At 47.9% G+C, this 18244-nt stretch overlaps 6 protein-coding genes across 6 annotated transcripts; 4 read left to right on the forward strand and 2 right to left on the reverse strand.

The window, feature by feature from the left end:
- Nucleotides 1-103: 103 nt before the first annotated feature.
- On the forward strand, nucleotides 104-571 carry URM1 (ubiquitin-related modifier 1; the record flags this gene model as incomplete). The annotated part of the gene is made up of 3 exons (XM_043279947.1): nucleotides 104-165; nucleotides 228-392; nucleotides 454-571. 3 exons carry the CDS (start codon nucleotides 104-106, stop codon nucleotides 569-571), a joined length of 345 nt encoding a protein of 114 aa, XP_043137576.1.
- A 612-nt stretch (nucleotides 572-1183) lies between these two features.
- Nucleotides 1184-2970, reverse strand: ACHE_50253A (bifunctional fructose-2,6-bisphosphate 2-phosphatase/6-phosphofructo-2-kinase; the record flags this gene model as incomplete). The annotated part of the gene is made up of 9 exons (XM_043279948.1): nucleotides 1184-1594; nucleotides 1671-1790; nucleotides 1860-1967; nucleotides 2033-2113; nucleotides 2164-2333; nucleotides 2385-2482; nucleotides 2539-2574; nucleotides 2647-2835; nucleotides 2957-2970. The coding sequence occupies 9 exons, from the start codon at nucleotides 2968-2970 to the stop codon at nucleotides 1184-1186; spliced, it is 1227 nt and encodes a 408-aa protein (XP_043137577.1).
- A 749-nt stretch (nucleotides 2971-3719) lies between these two features.
- Nucleotides 3720-4962, forward strand: tom40 (TOM complex pore protein TOM40; the record flags this gene model as incomplete). The annotated part of the gene is made up of 3 exons (XM_043279949.1): nucleotides 3720-4031; nucleotides 4130-4777; nucleotides 4855-4962. The coding sequence occupies 3 exons, from the start codon at nucleotides 3720-3722 to the stop codon at nucleotides 4960-4962; spliced, it is 1068 nt and encodes a 355-aa protein (XP_043137578.1).
- Nucleotides 4963-10729: 5767 nt separating this feature from the next.
- Nucleotides 10730-12160, forward strand: RIM11 (GSK family serine/threonine-protein kinase; the record flags this gene model as incomplete). Its single annotated transcript, XM_043279950.1, has 6 exons — nucleotides 10730-10861; nucleotides 10942-11025; nucleotides 11077-11425; nucleotides 11507-11700; nucleotides 11762-11966; nucleotides 12027-12160. The coding sequence occupies 6 exons, from the start codon at nucleotides 10730-10732 to the stop codon at nucleotides 12158-12160; spliced, it is 1098 nt and encodes a 365-aa protein (XP_043137579.1).
- A 1301-nt stretch (nucleotides 12161-13461) lies between these two features.
- On the forward strand, nucleotides 13462-16360 carry ACHE_50256S (NCBP1 family protein; the record flags this gene model as incomplete). The annotated part of the gene is made up of 7 exons (XM_043279951.1): nucleotides 13462-13531; nucleotides 13615-13709; nucleotides 13777-13883; nucleotides 13959-14226; nucleotides 14294-15186; nucleotides 15235-15416; nucleotides 15468-16360. 7 exons carry the CDS (start codon nucleotides 13462-13464, stop codon nucleotides 16358-16360), a joined length of 2508 nt encoding a protein of 835 aa, XP_043137580.1.
- A 578-nt stretch (nucleotides 16361-16938) lies between these two features.
- ERG3_1 (sterol desaturase family protein) lies at nucleotides 16939-18062 on the reverse strand (the record flags this gene model as incomplete). The annotated part of the gene is made up of 2 exons (XM_043279953.1): nucleotides 16939-17728; nucleotides 17794-18062. 2 exons carry the CDS (start codon nucleotides 18060-18062, stop codon nucleotides 16939-16941), a joined length of 1059 nt encoding a protein of 352 aa, XP_043137581.1.
- Nucleotides 18063-18244: the final 182 nt, after the last annotated feature.

Consider the following 18244-nt stretch of genomic DNA (forward strand, 5'->3'; position numbering starts at 1 on the left):
CATCCTACGTAGAGCACTCTCTTTTTTATAATCATTGAAATCATTTGCAAAGTATTCGGGTTCGACTGAAATACCTCTTGTGCACGCTTTCGAACTCATCAAGATGGATACCTCTGCGCCGGGAAAAAATGATTCGGGTGCCATTTCGATCACTGTCGAGTTCACGTTCGTATCCTCTTTCTATTCTGACGATCATCCGGAATTATCTCTAATACTTGCTGTTATAGCGGTGGCCTGGAGATGTTGTTCTCAAACGAGCGCAAACATAATGTCGCAATTCCCGCGCAATTAAGCGATGGCAGTCGGCCAAATATTGCCTACCTTCTCCAGTACCTTGTCGATAATGTCATGAAGGATGAGAGGAAAGATTTATTCATATTAGAAGACAATGTGTATGTTATTCCGGAGAAGAGAGACAAGTTGCGCAACATTTTTCTGATTGATGAGCAACAGACGGCCCGGAATCCTTGTTTTGATCAACGACGCCGATTGGGAACTTGAAGGCGAAGAGAAATACGAGCTTGAACAAGGAGATAACATTGTATTTGTTTCTACGCTCCATGGTGGCTAGCGTCTTGTTCACGTTCACGCTCAATTCAACACATCTATTTCATGCATGGATATACAACGACGAAGAAATTACAACAGCCACAATCCCAAGTTCAGCACCTCTGAAGTTCGTGCCTAGACAACGTCCTCGACGTGTTGCTGTGTGATTCTTTCCGGCTCGCGTGGTGTCCGCAGCCCGTTCTGTGGCGTGGCAAGCCCTTCTTGCGGACTTCCCAATCCACCGGCCATGGGGGTGGTGACACCGCTAGGAGGGACTGGGATCTTGAGGTCTTGAGGCGAGCCAGGGATGATTTCTTTTGGAAGACCGGGAATATGGATCCTTCGCGCCTCATTCTGGTAACTCTCTGGAATTATCTAGGATAAAACATCAATCGATCTCAACAAGAGCAAAAATAGAAAGGCGAATCTCAAGAAACGTACCTCAATAATTTCATCTCGAGGGAACTCCAAAAATGGAATGTCTGCAGCGTTGCATGCCATGAGATATCCGTACAGTACTCTCAGCACACTCTCATGCGCAATAATGAGAAGATCATTCTGTTCACGCTCAAGTTCCAGGATGATAGGCTCGAGTCGCACAGCCAGATCATGGTATGACTATCATGTAATTAGCTCATGCACAAACGTTAACGTAGACATGGACGAGACAAACCTCTGCACGAGGATACCGGTGGTGGTAGGGGTCAAGATCGTGCTTGGCCACCTCCTCTGGATATTCTAGGCGAATTCTCCCCTCGCTCATACTCTCGCACACGCCCGGGTTGAGTTGACTCATTTGCGACCTCTGCCGCACCTTGTACCCGCTCTCGTGCAAATATTTGGCGGTCTCGATTGTTCGGCGTCTTGTAGATGTCCATACGGTCAATGGCTTCAATTCATATTTTTGCTCTCCCCGGTCAAGCATCTCTTGTTTTTCGGTCTCCCGATGCCGTAGCAAGCATTCGGTCATCTTGGTTGCATATTCTTCACCTTGTTCCGACAAAGAAGAGTCCGACTTGTAAGTCGCTTCCTGCGAGACACCCGCCTAGATATACAATCATAAATCAGTGAATCGAGCCTTTTCCAACTCCATGGAGGGGTAGCTGGGAATTTGTGCTTACCCGTGCGAAGTACGTATGTCTGGATTTGATATGAAGGTTGGTAAGATAGAACACAATTCTGTGTGAAAGGTATCCGAAGCTACAGTTGTTGACGATCAATCTTTCACCAGCATTAATCATCTGCACGAGGAATTAGACCTGATATTCATAGCAAAAGGAGAAAAAATAGCAGAGGAATACTGTTAATACCTTGATGTAGTTCAAATCCTTCTCCTCCATTGTCTGGAATTGCGGGATGCGAGCGGATATCCGCGTCAAATAGTGCTTCACTGCATCCTCCGAGGACCAGCCTACATACTAATAGGTATCAGTAAGTCTTCTGAGAGCTTAAAGGCGCAACAGGAATGAAGGTGTATACTTACGTCCGGTGAAGAAATCTTAACCCTCCGGACGTTCTCCTCGATGATCCGTTCATCATCACACCATGACTCTATGAACAAGGTCTTTGGCCAAGTTAGCTCGACTGGCCATTCCAGGGAGCCGAAGAACATACCTCGATATCGTGCTTCGCGAATTCCTTAGCCAAAGACCTTCTACCAGCCGCCAAGGGGTTGACAGCGTCGTATATTGCGATCTGGCCATTCTCGTGGTTTAAAAAATGATAGATATCCTCGCGGCATTTTCTCACGATCTTTTGCCTCAGGAGTACCGACGATGCCGATGCTAAACTAAGTTAGCTAGAAATGACAACGGCACTAGAGCACTATTGCTTACCGTTGACATAGAAGTAATCATCTGGCATGTCTTCACCAAAAGGAATGGTAGCGCGTCTGTAGTCTCCTAGGTGAAAGATCCTGGTCTTGACACCGAGCCTGTAGTACTATGGTTAGTCTATGCCAAAAATTTGAGGATAATACCTGAAACAAACCATCGAAGATATCGTGCTAAAGCCACTGATATATGCCTGAACCAAAACAAACATGTCAGCAATGATGACCAAACCCGCTTATGAGTCGATATGGTTGATGAAACGAACGTTTTCCCTCTCGCTGGCAGGCCAACGGTGATGATGACAATTCGACCTGAATGGAAAAGACGGCCAGATTCCGTGCTATATAGCTGGGCTGGTGCGAGGTCCGCCTTTTCAGGTAAATCGTGAATCGCATCAACGAAGGTCGACGACTTGCGACGGAATCGCGGGGAATTGGCAACGATCTCTGCAGTTCTAGAGGCAACATGTTAGTACCACGCTCATCTGAAGTAACTTCGAGCTTGTCCCAATGGACATGTCCCATGAAGGGCAGTGACCGGAACAGGTGAGGATAAGATAAACATTCCCGACTTACAATAGCGTATCCATGGTTGAACGATGATAGCAAGACAAAACACAAGCGGTCTAAAGGATATATAGAGTCGTAATTCGGAGGCACGTCAGTCAAAAGTCGTAAGGTAGAAGAGGCGCAAAATTAGAAGAGGATTCCTCTTAAGAAAAGGCAACTTGTGCACAAATGGTTTGGATGCGGCGGCAGCTGAAGGGATAGGGAAGGTGCGTTACGCAACCCGTTGAGCGATTTTAGCAATCTGAGCAGTCCCTTGCGAGCGATGTAAACCAGCGGCCAAAGGCAATTGCAGAAGAAGAAACGAGCTCGACGTAAGAAAAGGAAAACAGCCACCGGTCATTTGTTATTATATCATTGCCATTTCTTGGAGGAGCATCGTCCCCGCTAGATCCCAAAGCGGCTTAGCGCGGCTCGGGGCGACTCCCGCAGTCTGCAGGCGCCAGAAACGCAGCGACCAACTGCCAAGCCCGGTGGAAAGCAAAAGTGACTTTTTTCAAAGCTCTCTTCAACTCACCTCAATTCTCTCCACCGCAGGCCCAGACATAGCCCGGCGTCTTCTGACAACTGACAAGTGACGGTGCTTTTATTCGATTTTTTCCTTTTTTCACAAGCTCCAATTTCAGGGCTGGTCTCGGAAGTTTTCTTTTCCTTGTGCCTCCACCATATTGCAAAGGCCGCATTTCTCGACGGCGTCACGACCCTCGGTTTCGATATACCACATCCTCCTCTCCGTACTATTACCGACAAACCAACCCTATAATCCGTCACAATGGCCGATTTATCGTCCGCTTTTTCTTTTCTGACGGACAATTCCTTTGCGGCTGTGGCCAAGGATGCATACAACTCTTTCTCAGAGCGCAGGGAGGCTCTCGGCCTCTCCAACCCGGGAACTGTGGATAACATCGCGAGGGAGGTGCAGAAGGAGGTCTTGCTGTCCAACTTCATGTTCACAGGTCTCCGGGCAGACTTGACAAAGGCTTTCAGCATGTCCCCACTCTTCCGTGTGTCGCATGCGTTCGCCATGGGCTCGTCGGGTAACCTGCCTCCGTACGCTTTCTCGGCGATGTACGGAAGTCCTAGGGTAGGTCACGATCCTATCTCTATTTAAGATATCTACGCGGGTTTCTCTTGTGATAAGATGTTTGATTGGGTTACTAAGAGAATCTATTATACGAACAGGTATTCACGCAAGGCAACTTCGGAAGCGATGGCTCGCTCGCCGCCGTCGGCAACTACCGCTGGAGTCCTAAGTTTGTCACCAAGGCCAACACACAGATCATGGCTGGTGCGACCCAGGGTCTGCTGCAACTCGACAATGACTACACTGGTGACGATTTTTCCGCATCCATCAAGGCGTTCAACCCCTCTCTATTGGATGGCGGTCTGACCGGGATCTTCGTTGGAAGCTACCTTCAATCCATTACTCCCGGCCTGGCTCTCGGTTTCGAAGCGATCTGGCAGCGTCAAGGAATGAGCACTCGTCCCGAAACTGCGCTTTCCTACTGCGGCCGTTACAAGACCAGTGACTGGATTGCCAGTGCTCAGCTTCAAGCTCAGGGTGTCTTTGCTGCTTCATACTGGAGAAAGCTGTCTGAGCGTGTTGAGGCTGGTGTCGACATGAACCTTCAGTTCGCCCCCAACCCGGCTGCAGCTCTGATGGGTGCTCCCAGCAAAGACGGCACCACCTCCATCGGAGCCAAGTACGACTTCCGCGCCTCCTCGTTCCGTGCTCAGGTCGACAGCACCGGTAAGGTCAGCTGCCTTTTGGAGAAGCGGATAGCTATGCCCATTGCTCTCACTTTTGCCGGTGAGATCGATCACGCTAAGGTGAGTTTTGTCTTATCACGTATTTCTGGTGCTATGAATATTGCCTCGGGCTAACCACTTGCGCTTATCTCTTTCAGCAATCCGCTAAGCTCGGTCTTGCTGTGTCCCTCGAGATCGCTGGCGAGGAGATGCTGGAGCAGCAAGAGAAGATCGAGGCTCAGGGCATGGTTCCTCCTCCTTTTTAAGCACCCAATTACGATTAGTTGGGGCTAACGAAGCCCACTCGATCATGAGAGGGCAACGCGTTAATGCTCACCACTCACGTTGCAGCTGACAACCTTTTTTCACCCTTATGTTTTAGTAGTTTCTTCGCTTTCCACCTGGTGTGTCACTTCCTCGGGTTTTCACGTTAAAATGCGGTCTGCCAGTGCAGGGAGATAGTCATTTGGCGCCATGGAACCATCTCTTTTCTCCCCTTTTTTGTATAGAACCATTTCCGTTTATTATCATGAGTTCCTTTTTCTCCGCTTTTTCCACTTTTGGCTATGGCTTCATCTATGACTTATTGGCCCGCCGTCTTGCCTGTTGTTTTCCTATTTTCGCTGATGGTTATCTTGACTGGTCAACATGAGGCATGCATGAAGCACGAGTGAGGATTATGTTTGGTTTCGCATCATAGATGAGGAAATGTAAAACAATGTTGACGATCTGATGTGATCCTATACTTTGCAATATCGGGCGACGAGGATAGGTGATTAGCTGGATCTAGTGAAAGATGAGCAATTGATATAGGCGACTCAGTTCTAGGAGGCTGTCATGTACGTGCCCTTTGCCGGCTTGGTGCGCAGAAGATTCTCAATCCAAGTGGGACTGTATTTGAAAGAAGCGTCCAGGCACAGTACCTATAAATGCTATAATCTTGGAAGATAATGATATCAACCCAGGGATTTCCCCAGCAGTCCATATGCTGCATGTACTCGGTTGATAGCATTGATACTGGTAATATAGCATACGAAAAACCATTATTTGTAGAACGCAAAATACACCCGTCAACCTAGTACTAGCATACCAATAGAAACTCTGATAAGAGACTATCATGAAACGATAAAACGATAATCACAATAAGAAACCCAGAATGACCTCAGTTGGCACCTCTCCTAGCCCAAAGCGTCTGCCTAACGAGTCAATGACAATCGGCCGTGGAGTTGCCCTATACCCTTCAGGGTAATTGAGGGAGCTACTCTTCAAGTTTCATGTCCATCGAAGCGACTCCGTCGTTTGTTGTACAAGGAACTGCCCACTGTTCTGGTTGGCCAATACTAAGGATAGTATTCGTTTGTTCAAAGTCTAGAGGTTAGACCCCGTTAACTTTGGTTAGGTGACAGGCTCCGTATTCTGATACCCGGACTAAGTGCCGAGAGTAGAGGGCGTATTTGGTCCACGTCTCAAGCTTAGTGGAAACGGATTCTACGAGACTTCTCTACCTCTGGGCATATCTCTGGAATTCGTGTGTGCCCTTCAGGGTATCCTTTTACTACCCTACGCCGTACTCTGTAGAGAGTTCTGCTAAGTATTCCGTAGATTCGATGTTCGGTAGAGAGTTTGATTATCAAAGGATCCACGATGACATCATTCCTTGACCTCCGGTCGAGTCTTATTTCGCGCATAGCGGCATTCACTAACATGCAGATTTTTCTTAAACGATGGGATTGTCCTGTGTCATGTGACTCAATTAAATGGCTCTCCTTGAATAATACGGAGGACTCATCAGCCAACAAATTACCGACAGCGGGACGAAATTGCGGTGGATCTTCGTTCCCGATATTCTACTTCGGAGTCTGTCATTATTGGCCTCCGAGTCTGAGGTACAAATTGTCTGCAACCGGTGATTGATTGAAAATACTCGAGAACCAAGGTTCGTTTTTAAATCTGGGACTCGAATGATATTGGTTGTGTTTCAAATTGGCCAACAATTTCGGATGTAGCCCATGTTGGAGCTGTATACTTCGTACAGTAGGTGGAGAGGTACACAAAACGAACAGTACTGCATATCTGACTTTTTGGTGTCACGACCAAGGGAATGGCACTGCCCTAGATTCTTCGCTTCTCTTATGCTGTCTAACATAAGAATGCTGCACGAGTACATCGTAGCTCGTGACAGGTCGAACCCTAGATAACGTCAGATGATAGTGAGATCAGTTTCCTGTGGTTACCATCGTTCCTGAGGTCCACGAGTGCCAATCATGCGTAAGTCTGGATTCGATTCGTTTGTGTTTCCTACTGAGTAGGGCGAATGAGCGAAGGGAATGTCTGTTGCCGACGATAATATTGATGGTTATACGTTGGAGACATACAGAGTAGTCATCCATGCCAGGGTCTCTCAGCAAATTTTCGTTCATTGAACGTGAAAATCCCCTATCTGCGCATTATTGGTTACAGCCGAAGTACTTTTTCGGGTTTCACAGCGTCATGTCAAGCATGCATAGCAGACGGGTATCCATGAAACAACCAATGAAGTATCGAGTATCTCCTGATCATGGCGCAGCACAAGACTTCTCTCCTGAGGTGTTGATTGCTTGGGTGCTACTCTGATAAAGCCCATCCTTGAAATGTATCAGGGTTGATTAAGCGAATCAACATTTGAGCAATCAAACCAGACCAGTCCTTTGCGTGTCAGCTGCCATTCATCGGAAAGACAGCATGAGCTGTATCACAATCCCAAGGCCAACTCCAGAATAAGCTACAGCTACATACGTAGCATGCGGCGCAATTCCTGAGTTTATTTATGTAAGTTTTTGTTTCGAATACTAGGAGGAATGTCAGGCTGTCCGCTCACATGACTGTCGGAAACAGCCTCAATTGATGCAAAAGGACCCATGCAGTAATCGATGAAGAGGGGAAAATCTCTCGATTCTCAGGACTTCTATATGCAGAACGAGGTCATACTCTGTACTGTGACATGCCATTCATCTGACCTGCATTTAAGACTTTACATAGATCTTCGTTGGCCAAGACCGCACTGTCCATAAGACGCCCCGAGCTCCTCGCGCATACCAGTACATAGGCAACTGGGACTGCAAGCTCTAGCCGTGCCTGGTAGTTCTACGGTTAACCATTGACTACTCTATTACCGCAGTCGTAATTGGTAGCGGATAGAGCAGTACGACGAACGGAATAATATTATGCACTCTCTAATATCCCCCAAATTTTACCAGAAACAGTATTCCCATGGTTAAGCCTCTCGCATAAGATGTAATGAGTAGTTATTCACGAGGCCCATGACGTCAAAGCCAAGATGCGTTGGCCTACAATTGGAGGAACTGTCCATGGTACAGATACTAGGCAATTGTATGGTGACGTCGTAAATTACACCGTATAAGCGACTGACCACTCAAGCCTCAGCCCATTAGCAAAAACAACCAATAATGATGCTCCCTGCGGGGGAAAATCGTTGCTGGTCACCCGACACTTGATGGTTCAATCCGCAGGACGTTACAGGGGTGTAACTGGCCCTCTTCCTCTGCACTAGCCTGGATTCGGTCTAGCGGCAACCAGACCAGTGGCTGTGACTTCATGGCTGTTCCTATTTTGTGTCGGTACTGTACTAGCTTAATACCAGGGGTAATTTTGGCAGATTAAGACCCCATAATTACCGAGACTAGTCTATTTTACATACATTTTTGACAAAAGCAAATGAGCATTTAGGGGTGAAAGGATATATAGTAGCTGCGAAAAAAAAAAGAAGAAAAGAACTGCTATGGCATCGAGGAACGTGGCTGCAATTCTTCATGGCAGTTCCTTGGTAACGTCGGAATCTAACCAAGTCCTCGGAAAATGACGAAACCCAGACATAATGGCATGGACTGATGGAAGAAAAGAGAATTGAAAAATGAACGAAAAATCACAATTTTAACTTACCGTATATGCCCGATCCGTCCTCACTTGCTAACCGACGACATACGGTCTTCTCCCGCGCTTAGAAGTGATAATCGATTGTTGAAGGTCGGCTACAAAATGTTCCGTCCACAGCCGCCGTCATCAATGGTAATTGGGCTGGCATTCGCATGTGCAACTCTATATGTATTCTGTACTTAAATGTATCTATGTGTATTTCAGCTGGAGCATATCTTAATGCTATCTTCTTTATCAAAGTACATATGCATGAACACACCTTGCTTCCTGTTGGAGAAGTAAGGGCGGCATAATTTTAGCGTTAATTTCAGTATGAGATTTATTACATTATTACTGGCTCCATACTTGACCCATGCCCCGCTTACTACTACAGTACCAATTTAATAGTACATACTGGTACGGCCGATACCATGCTGTATTTTTGGTCATGTGTCCCTCTTTTTTTCTCAGTATGATATTGGCCAGAAATGTTTTATTTTCATGGAGAAATCCAAATTCATTTTGCAACTCCAATACATCGTATGGAGTAATCCGTATACAATCATGTATAATTTTTTTTCTTTTCTTTTCAGTTTGAATGCCCAAACCCATGTCCCCATATGCCGGCGGCCGTAAAGAGCAATCCGACTTGGGCCCTCCCCCAGCCATTGACCTACTTTCATGGTGCCTCTCCACACACTGCCACCAGCAGCTCTGTGCACTGGGCTTTAAACTATGACAACCTTCTTTTCTATTATTATGGTCACCCTGTACGGAGTAATTGCTTGTCGTAGCGGCCAGTAAATCAAGTAGAAAATAATAGTAAACGTGCCAATTTCCTGCTCTCCTACTTCTTTGCCCCTCTTCTATTTCCTCATTCTCTTTTCTATTCTGTATTGCTCCCTCCAAATTGCCTCTCCAAAACCCGCCGCCCACGAACTAGATATTGGGACAGGCGCTTCCGCACCGGATCTCTTGCATCCTCCATTTTTCGTTCCCTCCCCCAGACAACCACCGGATTAATTGTCCTTTTTCCAATTCCTTTCTCTCACATACTTTACTCGAATAGAGTAATTTAAATCTTCATTCTGGTTGTCTTTGTTCCGGGTTGCTCTCTTCATATTCCCGGCGTTCCTGCAGCCCTCGCGTGTTCGGGCTTCGTCGCTGGACCAACGTCACCTGCTCCTCCGTCTCCCTCTTTCTGCCTTCTCCTTCTCTTCCTCTTCTCTTTCCACCACCCCCTCTCCTACATTATTTCAGAAATTTATTATCCGGCTAAATCGCCCATTCTCACCTAACTGGTGAGCCGTGAATATCGCCCCTTAATTATTCCTCTTTTTTTCCCTTTTTACTTTTTTTTTTTTATTAAGTATCCGAACTGGTCACGGATACTGATCTTCTTCCTCCCCTCCCCCTCCTCTCCTTCATATTCCCCTTTGGTTGAATCCGCATTCTTTCTTCCTACCTTCCCTTCTACCTGAAGTCCTTGCGGTGGTCTATTTGTCTGGTGTCGGTACTATTGGCACTCTATTCAACTCGATTGGTTCTTATCTGGCCCTTTTTGGTCTTGAGCCTTTCTCCTCCCACCCAATAACTTCTTGCGATTTGTCCGTCCCGCAGCCCAGTCCGCTTTCTCAGCTCCTCAACCTTTGGGTCTCACGCGCACCTCCACTCAACATCCACCACACCACACCCACTCCCATTACTTCTTTCGTTCGGATATTCCGCATATCCCAGGGCAGATCCGATTAGTGCTCCATCTAGCGATCAAAAGTAGCTGCCCGAATCGAACCTCGCAGCTATTGTTCTTTTTATTGACCGCCTCTTTTCTGTCCTCCGCTCTTGAAATACGACAGTCGTCCATACTCTCGATAGCACTGTCCACCTTGCCGCCCACCGTCATCCCCGCAAGTCTCTCGTGATGTCACAAAATAAGCCCTCAATGTTTTCAGGTCTGCGCATGGGTGGTAAGAGACGATTTCCTGTTCCTGCTTAATTTTTCTATCGCTTTCTAGACCCAATGGCGTCATTATCTTGTTGGCTGTATATACTGACACGAGTTTATTTCCCCACCAAGCAGAGGTCGTCCGCGAAAAGGTCCAAGATGGGCTGTCCGGAGAAATGAAGGAGATCTCCTACACACAATGCAAGATCGTTGGAAATGGGTCGTTCGGTGTCGTTTTCCAGACCAAGATGATGCCCAGCGGTGAAGATGCGGCCATCAAACGGGTTCTGCAAGATAAGCGTTTCAAGGTAAGTCATACGACAGGCCACACGGGTGTGGTCTGCAACGGAAACCGGTGCCGTCGTCGACGTCGCTGACTCAATCATAGAACCGTGAATTGCAAATCATGCGGATTGTTCGCCATCCCAACATTGTGGAATTGAAGGCATTCTACTACTCGAACGGTGAGAGGGTATGTCTTCCTCCGTCCCCTTAATCCGGTTCGATGTTAACACCTAGGTAGAAAGATGAAGTGTACCTCAACCTTGTCCTCGAATTCGTTCCTGAGACCGTCTACCGGGCGTCGCGATACTTCAACAAGATGAAGACAACCATGCCGATGTTGGAGGTCAAGCTCTACATCTACCAGCTCTTCCGCTCCCTGGCCTACATCCATTCTCAAGGCATCTGTCACCGAGACATCAAGCCTCAGAATCTTCTCCTTGATCAGCACTCTGGTATTCTGAAACTCTGCGATTTCGGGTCCGCCAAGATCCTTGTTGAAAATGAGCCCAACGTCTCTTACATCTGTTCGCGGTACTACCGTGCGCCCGAGTTGATTTTCGGCGCAACCAACTACACAACGAAGATTGGTATTTCCGATCCCCGGCCTGCTTGCCCTCTCCTTCTTTTGGTCCTACCCGATCTTGTCAGTTGACTAACCAAATTACTAGATGTGTGGTCCACGGGCTGTGTGATGGCCGAATTAATGTTGGGACAGCCGCTCTTCCCAGGAGAATCAGGAATCGATCAACTTGTGGAGATCATTAAGGTCCTTGGAACCCCTACTCGGGAACAGATTCGGACCATGAACCCCAACTACATGGAACATCGCTTCCCTCAGATCAAGCCTCATCCTTTCAATAAGGTAGACAATTCCCCGCTCACCGTCCATATTTACCTTAACCATATTGACAATATACTCTTAGGTTTTCCGGAGAGCTCCGCATGAGGCTATTGATCTGATTTCGGCTCTATTGGAATACACGCCTACACAACGTCTGTCTGCGATTGAAGCAATGTGCCATCCTTTCTTCGATGAGCTTCGGGACCCCAACACCAAATTGCCGGATTCGCGGCACCCCGAAGCCGCGCCGCGGGATCTGCCTAACCTTTTCGACTTCTCCCGGCATGGTATGTTTTTCTCAATTTTATTTTTGGTTTCGTCTTTTGAATACTGACAATCTCTACTAGAACTCTCTATCGCTCCTTCTATGAACCACCGACTGGTTCCTCCTCACGCACGACCTGCTCTCGCCGCTCGTGGGCTCGATATTGATTCCTTCAAGCCGCTTTCAAAGGAACAAATGATGGCACGCCTCGACTGAGTCTGAGTGTGATGCTCACGAATTGTACGCTTGTTCAGAGTGCTATTCTTTGCATATGTGCGCGGAGAAGGCAAAGGGATGCCCTTTTCTTCTACCGTTATGCAGTACGAGTTCTTTTTCTTTTCTTACCTTGCATCGGGCGGTTTCTGAGTTTGGAAAAGATTTCTTCGGATCTGTAGTCCTCTCTCCTTTGGCGAAGCATCTGAGAGCTGGTTTCTCTGGGGAAGATCAAAAGGGAAAAAAAGACGAAAAACAACAAAAAAAAGAAGTGTCATCCATGTCATGATGGTGGGGAAATGGAATCATGACATTTCGCGCATGGGGGGATGGGATTTATAGCCTGGAGTTTCGTTTTTTTCGAGGTGTCTGAGACAGCTCTTGGGAGGAAAAAGTGATACCCTTATCTGCGTGAGTCTGCCTTCCGGGATGTAAGTCGGCATAGCTTCATATCTCGAATGAAGGGGCCATGGGAATCAGATTGCTGCAAGTCATGTTGAGAAGTATGGAGGGATGAGCGTCCTGTACATGGGTCAGATTTCATGAGGATTTCTATTTTTCTTTTTTTCTTCTTCTTGCTTGGTTGCACATGTGCGTGATGTGCCTTTTTTTAAATATATGTATTGGTGGACTTATTCCAGACTTGCGGCTCTAGAGACCCTTTTCCCCCCGCCTTTTTTTTTTTTTTTTCCCTCTCTTTTTACATCGCTTTTTTGTTCGTTGCTGTTGTGTTATATCATGTTCTCTGTTATGGACCCCGGTTTCATTCGCTTCCATGGCTCGGCATAGTGGCTTGTTTGATGTGACCCAACCATGAGGCTACAAGTCTTCTTCAATCCAGAAAGCAGACTATTTGTTTCTTCCATTTCCATTTGTCAAATACCTTCGAGGCGTATACTGAGTTATTCATTCGCGGTGTTGTGTTCAATGGTCTCTGGAAATCTTGGTTGATTCCGTTCTGTTGCCTTCCTTGTCTCTGGTTGCAAATCCAGCCTAGAGACTGCTTTGGGTATCTCAATTCTTTGCCATTCCTACATAGTAGTATCTATCAATATCTTAGAATGCCTTGCTTTCTTCAAGCTGCAGCGTATTATGTAATGATCGGAACGGAGCAGCCGCAGTCCCGGACTTCCGCAGCGATTATTGGTGCTGTTTAGCGTTCTGCGCGCATAACTGGAAAGAGCTCCAAAAGCTTTGGTATTTACGCCCTATCGCATCTGAAATAATAAACGGAACTCTACAATTGAGAATCATCTGGGCGAGAAAAAAATAAGGAGATAATAAAGAGAAATAGCTCCGCGCATATGGCCGACTACGAGCGCCGGTATAATGGTCCCCCCAGGGGTGGTGGTGGACGCAAGAGGCGTTATAGAGGTCAGTAATTGTCATGAATTGCTGTACCAATGCTTTATAGTTTGCTTTACATGAGCCGCTTACATTTTCTCTTGTTTTTACAGACGATGACGACTATGACCGCCGTCAGCAACGCCGAAGATACGAAGAACCTCTCTCTGGCAGAGTGCGGAGGCTGCTATTCACGATTGCGGAATCGGTACGAATCCTCGCGACGTCGAATTGCTCAGGCTATATTCAATTCTGACCATTTATTGTGGATATAGGTCGTTCGACGGGTAGAGGACGATGTCGCGTACATTGCAAAGACCGTCGCGGAGAACTACGAGGATGAGGAATTGAGAAATACTTATATCGATGCTACTATTGAACTGTATGTTTTGGAGGAGCTTGCCCGCGACTGCTTGCGCATTATTGTGGGTGGCTAACAGTACGATCTTTTTGACAGCGCCATCGAGCAACCGTTGAAGATTCCCTTTGTCGCGGCCACGGTTTTGGTTACCAACAGTCAGAGGTCGGAGCTTGTGGCTGAGGTGCTTCAGAAAGCTAGCAGCGCTCTGCAGAACTATATCAATATCGGTGCTTGGCGGGAAGTTAAGCTCCTCGTGCGCTTTCTCGGTTGTCTTCAATTCATCTTCGAGGGTGATGGGATCTTCCCGTTGCTGGAGGAGCTGTTCGCGCGCGCGGTCGATCAACAGACGGCGTCTTCTGAAGACGTATGCATTGTTCCCATGGTCATTATTTGGTGTTTAATATAACGATTTGCTGACAATCGGGATTCAGTTGCTAGGACTCGAGCTGGTCAAGATCATCCTTTTCACTATCCCCTACGTGATGGCGTCTCCGGCGACTGGCTTCGAGGGCCATGCAAACGCTCTCCTGGAGAAGACGGACATTATCGCTTCCACTCCCCATGCGCTTGTCGACCTGGTCAAGCCGTTTGCCAAGGAAGGTGAAGAGCCCGTCGCTACACCGAGCATTATTAGTCTCCTCCAGACACAACTCCAGGCTGAGTCCAGTCGGAATTGGGAATTGGTGTGCCTTCCTCGTCCTTGGAACATCCCTCCGGAAGGGGGGGAGGAGCAGAAGCCTTTGGAACCAGGGACAAAACACGCTTTCCCGCAAATCACCGTTCCCAACCCTGTCCTGAATGGTGCCAGAGCGATCTTCCCCGAGGTCTATCTATCGGTATACGCAAACCAGGAAGTGGAAACGGTACCTCCATTGTCTGACATCACATCCTCTTTGTTGCGCGATTCCCTGGTCGACACCATCAACCTCCTCGACTTCAACCGTATCGCGACGGCCAAGTTCCTGATCGATGTTGACTGCTACTTCACGCCTCATACTTTCGTGAAGCGTGCAACGCCCTTTGACCGACTCCGCGAACTTCCCCAGGATCGCCCAACATGGAAACCGGAAGACGTCGCTGTTGATGCAGTGTTCTCTCAACTATACCAACTCCCAACTCCGGAGCATAAGCTCGTTTACTACCACTCAGTGCTGACTGAGTGCTGCAAGATTGCGCCTGCTGCTATCGCGCCCAGTCTGGGGCGCGCGATCCGTTTCCTGTACCGAGACTTGGAGGTGATGGATTTGGACCTCAGTCATCGGTTCTTGGATTGGTTCTCTCATCATTTGAGTAACTTTGGTTTTACTTGGAAGTGGAGTGAATGGTAAGTATCGACAAGGATTGCTCTGGACATATTGCTAATGCTGACTAGGATCGATGATCTTGATCTCCCCATTGTTCACCCCAAGATGTCTTTCATTACTGGAGCCATTGACAAGGAGATTCGGTTGAGTTTTGCGCAGCGCATTCGAGGCACCCTTCCAGATCCTTATCAAGACTTGATTACTGAAGGAAAGGAAAAGGACATTCCTGATTTCAAGTACTCAGTAGACAGTGAGTCTTGTATACCCTAACTGTTTAAGATTGCTGATTGACGCATGCTAGCTACACCGTACGCCAACGAAGGCCGGGAACTCATGCAACTCATCCGCAAGAAGGCCGGTGACGAAGAAATCCAACCGATTATCACCTCGATCGAAGGACAAGCCAAGGAACACGGCGTCGAAGACCCCATGCTCCCATCCACCGACGCCTTCGTCACCTCCATCTGCTTCGTCGGCGCCAAATCCCTCTCCCACGTCCTCTCCTGCATCGAGCGCAACAAGGAACGCCTCCTAGCAATCGGCCCGCAATCCTCCCGCACACGCAACCAAATCGTAACCTCGGTCATGGAATACTGGACCGACCAACCAGGCATCGCAATTAACATCATCGACAAACTCCTCAACTACACCATCCTCACCCCCCTCTCCGTCATCGAATGGGCCCTCGTCGAAAACCTCAACGCAGGCAACATCCTCGCCAGAACCGAAATCTACGAAATGGTCGCCGCGACGATCGGCAAAGTCACCAACCGCCTCCGCCAAATCGTCGCTGCCCGCGTCCAACCGGGTCTCTACGAACCCCAGCTCAGCGTCATCGACGACACCCTTCACCGCGAAAAGGCTGACATGCAGGCCCTTTTCAAGATTACGGAGGACTCGCTTGTCTCGATCGCCAGCGGCAGTAACGATGAGCAGATGGAGCGCGGGGACGGGAGTGGTGGCTTGCCCGAAGATGGGATTCTGAGGCAGTGGGGTCGTCGCTGGCTCAGGGTGTTCCGGCGGAAGGCTGCGGTTGAAGAGGCGTTCATTGCGGAGGCTATGGCGGGTGCGACGCCGGTTGGGGCGGTTGCGCCGCCGCAACCGGTTCAGCCTGCTGCTTCTGCTGGTGCTCCTGTGCCGGATTCTAATGATGGGGATTTGGATGTTGCGGATACTGATGCGGCGGGTCAATAAGCTGCAGTGGTCTGGTTAATTAGGGTAGATTATCTATATAATCAGTTTGGTACCCGTTTTCATCACAAGTCTCTCTTATACATTTGTAGTCTTATCATATTAAGTATTAGGGGAACATGAGACAATAGAACTGGAGTTTTCTTTTGGATTGACTTGAAATTTAAGTTTCTATAACTGATCTTTGAAATGCTTCGGCTCCTTTCCAAAAAGAAAATATATACACGAGAATTGGCATAAAGCAGAACACATGAAAGAAGTAAATATATCACAAGAAGCAAGATGATTAATGTACTAAACCGATATTGTTACAGGCCTTGATTAAAAATATTAATAATGTGCCAAAGCATGAAATCGTAACTCACTTTCTTTTCAAAAAAGCCCAAGCATGCAGACAGGGAGCTTCACAAGCATCTTGCATATCAATGGGGTTCTTTTTTTTATTCTCGTTCTTTTTAAACTCCGGGGACGGTCACTCCAACCAGCCATGCAAGATAGTAGAACCTCAATATGAACACATGCGAGTGTAGAAAAGCTAAACGGCTCCATGGAGCCAGGTTGTCGACGCACACAGTGATGCATCAGAGCTCTTTCTTTGTCTCTTCCTCAGCCAAGTACTTGCGGTCATCCTCGCCCTCGACGTCCCTGAGGATAGACTCCATCTCCTTGGTCTGTCTCTGCCATTCCTTCTGGTCCATCTTTGTCTCACGACGGAAAAGTTCTTCGTTCGGCTTCCGGTAGCTACCGCCCAAGCGGTCCCACAGGGTGGTGAACTGCCCGTAGTTGTAGTTGAAGTAGAGATGGTGCATGGTGTGGCAGGCGGCTCCGTTGATCACGGGGCTGTTGGCAACGTATTCACCGTCGTGGATCAAGACGGTCCAGAGATTGATGAAACCGAAGAGGAAAACGTATGCGAGCTTTTGGAGAGGGAAAATGAACGGGAATAGGTGGTAGGGTACACTCTGCGACCAGCCGTCCATAGGGTGGAAAGCATGCGATGCGAAGGGGCTAGGCATGATCCACTTGTGGTGAGGCTTGTGCAAGGTCTTGTAAATCGAAGGGTGGTGCAAGCCACGGTGGATCCAGTAGATGCAGAGATCGGTGAACGCGATGAACAGCGGGAATTGAATGAAGCTGTAGCCCCAGAACGGCTCATCCGAGAACGAGTCATAGAGTTTTGCGTAACCACGGACTTCCGCGACCAAGAAAGGCGCAGTGAGTAGAGACATAATGGGCATGGACTCCATGGTCTGCTTGATTTCCATGGGAATCTGGTTCTTGAGGAACTTCGGGTGATGGACGGTCGACTTGTCCCAGATGAAAATGTAGGAGAGGGAGGCGCAAATAAAATATGTGATCAGACCGAAAATCCTTTACAAGATTCAATGTTAGCATCAATCTCTAAGAAGTCGAGAGAAAAAGAAATTGCGACATACCAGACGATCAAGAAGAAACTGAGGAATTGACGGTAAATGTTGTTTCGAGGCCAGGCGCTCATATACGCATACTTCGAAGGCTCGAGATAGATCAGTTGCGTGGCAGGCTCGTAGACGAAAGGCTGCGTCGCGCCGAAAAGCGACAGAGTGCTGTTGGCGACATTGGTGAAGCCAGGGACAGTGGCTGAGGAGGACAGCGAGGTAGGAAGAAGCGCTGAATATAGGCGATCACCAATGAAGGTGTCCCAGATTTCAAGGGCGATATCCATGGTGCAAGTTGTTCTTTAGCCACGGCCAGTCGTATAGGGGCAGAGAAATTCAGGAAAGCGGAGAGAAAGAGGATAGAATGACAACCTGACCAAGTTGATTTAAGGATTGACCAGGCACGAGAACAACAGGGAGATGACGAAGACGAAGAATTGGGGATGCGGAGGGAGAAGGTGAGGAGCAG

Source organism: Aspergillus chevalieri, chromosome 5 (assembly GCF_016861735.1).
Source record: "Aspergillus chevalieri M1 DNA, chromosome 5, nearly complete sequence".
In the NCBI taxonomy this organism is placed as follows: Eukaryota; Fungi; Ascomycota; class Eurotiomycetes; order Eurotiales; family Aspergillaceae; genus Aspergillus; species Aspergillus chevalieri.